General features: G+C 39.0%; 1 protein-coding gene across 2 annotated transcripts in view; it reads left to right on the forward strand.

Annotated features, from left to right (window-relative positions):
• Positions 1-9,719, forward strand: part of cntn4 (contactin 4) — a 280,686-nt gene that overhangs the window by 208,603 nt on the left and 62,364 nt on the right. For both annotated transcript variants that reach the window (XM_017426954.3, XM_017426955.3), the window contains exons 10-11: positions 493-622; positions 1,769-1,919. In XM_017426954.3, the coding sequence (XP_017282443.1) occupies positions 493-622; positions 1,769-1,919 (281 nt within the window). The remainder of the gene's footprint in view (positions 1-492; positions 623-1,768; positions 1,920-9,719) is intronic.

Here is a 9,719-nt window from a genome sequence, read left to right on the forward strand (position 1 = left end):
GCTCAGCAAGACCTAAATAGATTTTAATTTGACGGCTCAGTGATGAACATGATTTCCCTTGTAGGTGGCCAAAAAAAACAAAAAACGATAGACCAGTCAGATGAAGAGGAGGTGCAGCGTTAACCAGTGTACATCACTTAGTATGTACAGGGCATACCTTCTGTATCTGCAAAGCAATTTTCAGGTGTTATGATATTCCTTCCCCTCTTACCCCGTCTTTATGCTGAAGGGAAACAGACCATGGTGCAGCAGAGGATATAATAGGGCATGGTTTTATTTCGCTCTCATAAACGTGTAGATTGATTAGGGTCATTTTCTGCTAGCCTGCCTCCATCCACCCAAGCCTTTCCCTCCATTAGTAATGAAAACCTAGATTTATTGCCATGTCTGTCACTTCCACACCATAATTCACAGGCCCCCCGCTCAGCTGTTTTTATGCAGATGAACACTGGGGGGGAGGCATTTTAAAGGCCTGTGTTTGTGTGTCCACAGGAGCGCATACAGGTTGCCAATGGGGTTTTGTCAATCAGTCGCCTGACCCTGTCCGACACGGGAATGTATCAGTGTGTTGCTGGGAATAAGTATGGTGAGGTCTACTCCAATGCAGAGCTGCGAGTGATAGGTAAGACACCAGTTCAGTGTGTGCATGTGTTTACAGTGCCTTTAAAAAGTTTTCACTCCCTTGGATGTGTGTTGCTTTTATTGCTGTCATGAATCAGTCATTGTCAATATGAACTGACCTTTTTGAGAAAAAACAGGTCTTCAATGACAAAGTGAAGCTAAATTTCTACAGAGTGATACAAACTAAATAATAATATATAATGTGAAATAAGTGATTGCATAAACATTCTCTCCTTTAAGGTGACTGTCATAATTCAACTCAAAAAAAAAAGATTATTGGAAAGTACAAATCAGTGGTTGGATACAAAAGGAGGTCACAGCTGTCTTGATGGCCTCTCACTATTCTTCTTACACGATCCCTTAGTTTGTGACAACACCGCTGACTTATATTTTTCAATAATCTTTTCTATGAGTAGAATTACGACAGTCACTTTAAAGGGAATGAATATTTATGCAATTACTTATTTTACATTGCATCCAACAACTTCTAGCTGTTAAAAATCTCACTCCAAGCTCGGATCAAAACTTGAGAGCCCTGTTTATAGACATTGTGTATGTGCACTGATACTAAGGCATGAGCAATTATATGTCTGTTTTCAAGTTTGCTTCATTCTTTTCTTACTGCTCCTTGCTGTGAGATAGCCTCTGGCCTCTGTCTTATTGGCCACTAATTGAAAAGCATTAATTACAAGATGAATGTGTCCAGCTGACAGTGATGTATGCCAGAGTTGTTCTGTTCAGGAGCTTCACCCATCTGCCTTGTCAAGACTGTCACTCTCCACTCTGGGCTGGCAGCAGCCCTCATTCACCATTCAAGCTCCAACAATTCATATCCAGATCATGTTACTGATTGGAACCAGGCCTCGTACAGCCAAGTGCTCTGGTCAAAGTCATGCAGATTAAAGAAACAAAGTTCAGGGAGCTATCAGACAGCTGGACAGCTTCTAAAAAGGGCACATACTATTATAGCCAAGGGAAAGTGTCTTTGAATTATCCATAGCGAAAATGTTGTATCATAATGAACCAATTTGTGTGTAAAGTGTGTAAAAACAATTTATAAAGAGATAAATAGTGAAAGAAAAATTAGACAAAAAAGGATTTTTCAAATGTTTAATGTAATGATTTTAATGTGCTTCTTATTCCTCAGCCATTGCTCCAGATTTTTCTCACAATCAGCTGAGGAGCCAGACCCTGGTGAAGGTAGGAGGAGATATCCTTATAGAGTGCAAGCCCAAAATGTCTCCCTGGGGTGTGATCTTGTGGCGGAAGGGCAGCGAACCCCTCCATGGGAGTAACAGGTAACACACATTTCACACAGTTTGTTCTGATTTTAGCTCTCAAGGAGAACTGCTAAGCTTTTCTCTGGATATGTTCTCATTTTTATTTTTTTTTGACCAGATTAATTTTCCCCAAGGCCACATTTATGTGTGTTTCAGACACGTTGTAAGCTTAACAAAGCTTTTCACTTCAAGGCATAACATCTTCATATTTAAACAGGTTTCATTCTCTATAAGTTACTTTAAATGGGATTTTTTTTAACCACAGTAATTGTTGGTTTGGAACATAATACACATATGTATTAGAAAAAAAAAATATTGCATGAATACATTTTTGGAGCACACCTAAACCAATGTGTTTGAGAAAAAAAATACATTCTGTTCAGTCAAAACAAAAATCACATTCCACTGAAAACCATTCATCGAGTCAGCCATTTTCACCATAAAGCATATAGAATGGTCAATCAAACACCCATGCACAGACGGTCAGTGACTTTTGAGTCATTTGAGTGTACAAAGTCAAAACGGTAATGCAACTGCCATTTTCATAAGAGATGCTGGTGACATTTTTTCCACCAGCATCTGCTAGTGACATGCTGCTGAAGGCTCCAGCATACTCCATAAGAAGTCAAGAAGTCAGTGGTCACATGGTCGTAAGCCGTTCGTTTTCGCACACACCTTTTATAGTCCAGGAGACACTTGGCTCAGAACTCCTGGGAAGCTCCATCCTTCTCCTACAGCATTAAAATGGGTACAGATTTTTGCTTTCCTTACAGCAACCAGATGTGTTTATTAAACAGACTGAGTACACGTCATTTAACATTTGCAAATTTGAGGGTGTACAATAATGAGCAAGCAAAGGGAAGGTATCCATATGTTGCCCAACCAAGGCGTACTTCCTCCTGGCCACCAAAGCCATGAAAACTCGCCTGTGTCTCTGCGGCCTTTTTAAGTTCATAGGTCTATCAGTTTTGCTGGAACACTTGTAAAGATGGCTGTATTTTCTAACAGCCTCCAGCTGCTTCTCGACAGAACAATAGAAGCAAATTGACTCCATTAAAGCTCACCAGCTTTTCCACATAAACACGCCCACAACAACTTCTGACCAATCACATGATACTTGGTGCAAACCTCTCTGAGAAACAGTTCGAGCTGGCCTTGTGTCGAGAAGTGGCGGACAAAGCTGCTACGGGAACAAAATGATGCAAATTTCGTCACGTGACAACGTGAATAAGAGCCGACTTCTTGACTTCTCTTGGAGTATGGAAAGGTCTTAACACAATAATGAAGTGTTGGTAATGGGCAAGGATGTTTACCAACCTCCATGGTACATTTCCATGCAGGGGTACTATGTTCAGCACAACAATTGACCGAATAACGCAAACTAATCCCATGTCTGCCTCATCATGAAGTGGAAAATTTTTAGCTAAATTTTTACTGCCAGAAAACTGGTGAAACATAAAGCGGCACACATCTCTTTTGCTAACAGAATTAGTAGAGGTATACCTGTGCGTATCCACAATTTCTCCTTTATCAAAAGCTGTTGTCAAACTCGGTACTTGTGATAAATAGACTGCATTCACTGCAAGTCTCCATTCAGACCACATTAGCATAAGGAGTGGGGCGCTGCAGTTTTCTTTGTGGTGGATGAGGGTATTGTAACTTAATTCAATAGTAACTATACACTAGTAACAACCAAACATATTGTGCTTTTTTTAGCAATGGACTTAATAAATAATCACCTGTAGCACTGGTATAGAGAGGGACAGGAAAAATAAAAGCAGAAACCAATTTTACAATTGATGCTTCTGTTCATGAACAATAGCATTTTGACACAGCTAGCTGCTAAAAGATGGTAGAAAAGTAGCAGTTTAAAACTCCCATGTTCCAATGCCTAAACAATATGGTAATGATGTCCGGGATTGTTTATGATTGGTTTGTGGAATTTTACCATATGGCAACCGTTTAGGCAGATAATTATTATAGAGTGAGTTAATTAGTTTTAAGACTGGTTTTGCCAATATATTACATTTTGAAAATAGTGGCTCAGTTGCTACAACCAACCACTAGCATCTATAAAATAAAATGTAACCTGGACATTTTTACAATTCAAGAAAACATGAACCATATTACCTTCTAATATAATCCTAAAATACATATAACCTTTTCAGAGTTAATGAAACTTCCATGCACAATAAGGAGATTTCTTTACATAAAATTCTTTAATCCATCTTCATGGAGAGATTCTGATGTACTTCTCAGATGTTGCAAAAACCTGGTGAAAAGTGAGAAAACTGTGTGAAACCTAGCTGAGTAATGGTTAATGGGGTCCACTGTGTTTTATCACCATCTCTCCAGTGCGTGTGTTTGTGTGTGTGTGTGTGTGTGTGTGTGTGTGTGTGTGTGTGGAGGGGGATGGCATGCGAAACAGACCAGCTGCTTAGTGAATTCAAAGTGCTAATCAAGTACTTTTCACCTCAGTGGGGGAGACAGAGGCTCCAGAAATCAAATTATTCATCTTCTGACACATTTCCAAGTTTTAGAGGAGCAGAGGGCGATCCCAGCATCCAGCCTTGTTTGACCCCCGAGATGTGATGTCAGCTACATGTGTTAGCTTTTGCATGTGTTTTTGTGTGTTTGGGTGAATGAAGTGTGAAGTCTGGCCCTGAAGTCTCACCAGAGACAGAGGTCACCCATTGGGTGTCACCACTCTTGCATGGCTCGGCTCTGACAGCAGGACTGTGTGCACAGTGTCTTGCCAGGCTTTGCATATATACAAAGCACTGTTGTTGCTTGTCAAACAAAGTGGAAGGGAATTTGCATAGTGGTTTCGCTGCTGGTGCCTTTCATTTGCCCTCTGCCACTTCAATCACGCACCTCAACCCAACAACACTCTGAGCTTTTTGAATCTGATTATTTGAGTTTATTGTTCAAACTGACTTCAAACATAGGTGAGACATAACGTGTCCTAGTCAGAAAGTGATTAATGGAATGACTGTCTGTGCTACAATGAGAAAAATACCTTGTGAATTGTATTTCTGATGGGACTTTGTTTTTATTGTCCTCACATATTTTACTTCCATCATTAGAACTAACAGGGTTTAACAAATAAGGAATACTTTAAGGTTGAAAAAAATAGTCTATAAACTTCTATATTGGGCATCAGTTGTCATGACCGGTGGAGACGAAGATGGCAGCAGAGCGCAGACTCATCTTAAAATAAACTAATTTATTTAACTAAAGAGAAAAGAACAAAACAAAAGCTGTCGTGGCAGCAAAAACGAACTATAACAAAAATACTAAACGGCAAGGCAAGGAGGGACCAGAGACAGGACATGAACCTAACAAACGCAACAAAACAAACAGCTGACATTCATGACATCAGTAGAGGAATTCCTTTAAAGTTCTTCCTATTCTGGTATTTTGGAAGTCAGTTTAAAGTTCAATAGTTTAATTTAGTGCCCTTTAATAAAATGATTTTTGATACAGATCATCTTTGTAGCTGCTCCAGAATCAAAAGGACTGAAGCACTGAGTCACAATAAAACCTCATACAGTACCAGCTGTTATTACATTAAAAAGATTTATTTCCACATAGTTTCCAAACCAAAAAATTTGCTTAAAAACAATGCGTATCCAGCCCCTTGGCATTCTCTTTGTCTATTTATTTTATTTTACAATCTAAATGTATTTTGAATTTGATTATAAGTAATAAGTTATAAGCGGGCACTGTACCGGTCTGTCGTGCTGAAGAAAGAGCTGAGTCAAAAGGCGAAGCTTTCAATTCACCAGTCGATCTACGTTCTGACCCTCATCTATGGTTACGAGCTTTGGGTAGTGACCGAAAGAACGAGATCGCGAATACAAGCGGCTGAAATGAGTTTTCTCCGCAGGGTGTCTGGGGAGATAGGGTGAGAAGCTCGATCATCCGGGAGGGACTCAGAGTAGAGCCGCTATTTCTCCACATCGAGAAGAGTCAGTTGAGGTGGCTCGGGCATTTGATTAGGTTGCCTTCTGGATGCCTCCCTGGTGAGGTGTTCTGGGCACGTCCCACCAGGAGGAGGCCCAGAGTAGGACCCAGGACACGCTGGAGGGACTATGTTTTTCGGCTGGCCTGGGAATGCCGTGGGATTCCCCCAGAGAACCTGGCCCAAGTGGCTGGGGAGAGGAAAGTCAGGGTCTCCCTGCTGCTACCTCCGCAACCCGATCCCGGATAAGCAGAAGATGGATGGATGGATGGATGGATGGATGGATGGATGGATGGATGGATGGATGGATGGATGGATGGATGGATGGATGGATGGATGGAGGATAAGTAATGGACAAAATACCTCAGATTAATGAAGTTAAATGAGAAGAGGGTGCTTATTTAAAATTATTCTAAACATATTAAACTTGAAAGGTGTGCATAAGTTTACACTCCCTAGCTTTGAAGCCTCAACTAAAAGTATATCAGAGGGACAGGTCAGATTGAGCAGCTTGGAGACAAAGTTAGACACGAGGTAGAGACGATTTGGACATTTGCAGGGGAGGGATAGTGGATTTATCAGACAGAGCCTGCTGAATATAGAGGAAAAGAGAAAGACCACAGAGAAGATGTGTGGACGTAGTGAAGGAGGAGATACAGAAGGCTGGTGTGAGAGAAGATGATGCTGGATTAAAGGATGATCGAGAAAGATGATCTTCTGTAGTGACCTTCGAAGGGAGTTGCTAAAAAAAGAAGATGAAGCTTTGAAGCCCGAGTTAATACTTTCAAAAGCCACATAAATAGGATCCATCTGTGAGTAATCTAAGTATTAAATTATCTCAGTACATATAGACTTGTTCTGACAGCCACCACAATCAACACCAGTGTAACACCTCTGAGTAGTAAGATCTACTACAAAATAAGCAACAGCATGAAGACCAATGAAATGTTTACACTGGTCAGAGACAGACTAGTGGAGAAGTACAGATCTGGGTTATAAAACATAGTACAAACCCTGATTATTTTATGCAGTATAATTAATTCCTTTATTACAAAATTATATATATATATATATATACATATATATTATGGTAGCAAAACACAGCAAACCTGCCAAGAAAGGGTTGTCCATCAAAAGTCACAGGCCAAGCCAGGAGGGCATTAATCAAAGAAGAAACCAAGAGGCAAAAAATAGCAGCTCTTTTGCATAGATAGGAGTATCTGTCCTAAAGTAACATTGTGTTTTTCTTTAAGCTATTGGTTAAAGAAAAAAATAAAATAAAATAGGCAAACCATTTGGAACTTGCAAAAATACATATAAAACTCTCCAATCGTGTGTGTTGAGGTCAGCTGAAAGTAAAATGGAACTTTTATGTTGTCAAAGACAACACAAAGTATGACACAAACCTAACACCTGCTGGAAACGCCATCCCCACAGTGAAGCACAGTGGTTGCAGGCCCATGTTATGGAGATAATTTTCCATTGGCAGAGATTGTTAAACTGGTTTGAGTTGAAAGAATAATAGGATATAGAAGAAAAATACAAAGAAATTCTTGAGGGAAACCTTTTAGAGATTTTAGAGATTTAAGACTGTGATACAAACTATTGACCTTTAACTTTGAGGAGTTCATTTTTAGATATGCTCATGTTTTCTATCCTGTCTGTGTGTTTTGTTTTGGTTTTGCCATGTTGCTTTGTTGATTCACACACACATTTTTTTTTATTTGGTAGTTACAGTATGTTGTTCTAAAAAAATATGATTTTGTTTCTTACAACTTTTTACTTTATTCTCATCTTTGACAGTGACACATGCAGCATCCCAGTGTTATTCAGTTTACAATGTTGTATGCTAAAACTTTGCTGTAATTCTTAAACCAGGTGCACAAGAGGATGTCCTGCCTGTGTTGTCTACAGTATCAAGTTATATATCTTTGGAAATTCTTAAAACTTTTGTGCATGGTTAGCCTTTCTGTTTTAGCATAAAGAAAAAAAACAAAAAAGAAACATTTACTCAAATCTACACACAGCAGCCACTATTGGCCAAAGTTAAACAGGCTTGTAGCAATCTAAGATTTCTGATTTAAGAAGGTCGTGATATTGTGGTTGTAAGCTGTTTAGAAAAGCTAGATGTAAAACACTATGTTGCAGTGTAAATCATTTACTACTCGTTTTATGAGAGTTGAACAGAATGTATGGATATTTCAGTGCATACATAGGTGTTTCATGCCCAGATACATGAAAAAATGAGTTCCTGTTCCAGGACATACAGTAACTTAATTAATAGAATTCTAATAATTACATAGATCTCAGAAGGACAATAGTGAGCTGCTGTTCAAGGTGTAAAATACTGTTTACATGTTAAGAATAAAATGGCCTCTTTTATGTAACAATAATTTACATAGAACTGTTTTTGATAGTCTGCTGCTTTAATTAATGTGGACCTAAATACAAATTAATTAACTATAATATTATTATTATTATTATTATTGTATTATAATAATAAATGATGAAACAAAGTTTCAGTGTGACAACCTAAAGTACAGTTCCCTGCTTGTTTTATTGTCTGCACTATGTAAAACCTTCAAAAGAGTATTATGTTTGCATGCATGTACATATACTCATGCATGTTTGAGCAGGTCTGTTTGGGTTTGCACCTGTGTAGAAAGGTGCAAAAATCATTAGGGGTAGCCATGAACTCCTTTTGTTGAAGATTAATTGCCTTAATTGCGTTAGCCCTCTACAGTGGCTTCAGCAGAAAGGGAACGACTGTCACCAGCTGGGTAATTCATCTTCATAGCAGCAGCCCCATTTTATTTTCCACAGGACACCAGCAGAGGGAGGGGAATGTCTTATCTACCCCAGACAACCCTGCAGGGACGGGGTTTAGATGACATCAGCTGGAACAAAGCAGCTGAGAACACAGAGCAGAGCAGGTTGTGCTGATGAGGGTGTAAGTGGACCATGCCAGTCATGGAGAGCAACCTGCGAAACACAAAGTTTCAATATGTCACCAGCATGAAAAATTAAGTTGCTCACAGTGGACACAGCTCTATTAGCTGTCCTTTCTCAAACTGCAGGAAAATGTGTTGACACCCAAGCTTTGCTTCTTTTTGCATTAAACATGGCCTTTGTTATCCTTATGGTTCAAGGCATTTATGCAAAAATTGTAGCTGAATATTTCAGTTCCTTCATAAAAAGGTGTTCATTTGCATTAAAGAACCCCCACAACACACAAACACACAACTTCACTCATACCCCACTTTCCATCCATGTTTGAGGAGATACTCCATAATTATATGCAGGTGTTATTTTACAGCATTCAGTATATGTTCCCACTACCTCTATAGAAATCTCAAGAAGCTGAAGCAGTCAGAATTTAAGCATTTTTATGTGCACTGTCCAAAAGGTCATAGAACAAAATTATATGTGAAATGTGACAATGTTGTGCAATTGCTTTACGCTGAAAGTTCATTTCCTTCATTTTAATGTATAATTTTATTTCTCTGGGTTATGAATCAAACCTTTAAAAAAAAAAGGCATCCAGACATTGAAGAACAATGTGAACCCAGCTTGTGGTAGGATTCCCGGGGAAGCAGAATTCTTTTGTGTGTTGTATATTCACAATAGCACTTCAAGAGCAAGCACTCTTGGTAAACTGCTGCCATGTCAAAATGCTAGTTGGCCTCCTGTTGTGTCTGTAAGTGCGCAACACTGCATTCAATACAGCCGGCACTCACAGGAGGGTATCAGATGGAATAACAACTTATAATAATCATGAACATTCTCATTCTTCCTGATATCTTGTTAGAAATACCATATATATATATATATATATATATATATATATATATATA

Source organism: Kryptolebias marmoratus, linkage group LG4 (genome assembly GCF_001649575.2).
Source record: "Kryptolebias marmoratus isolate JLee-2015 linkage group LG4, ASM164957v2, whole genome shotgun sequence".
NCBI classification, from domain to species: Eukaryota; Metazoa; Chordata; class Actinopteri; order Cyprinodontiformes; family Rivulidae; genus Kryptolebias; species Kryptolebias marmoratus.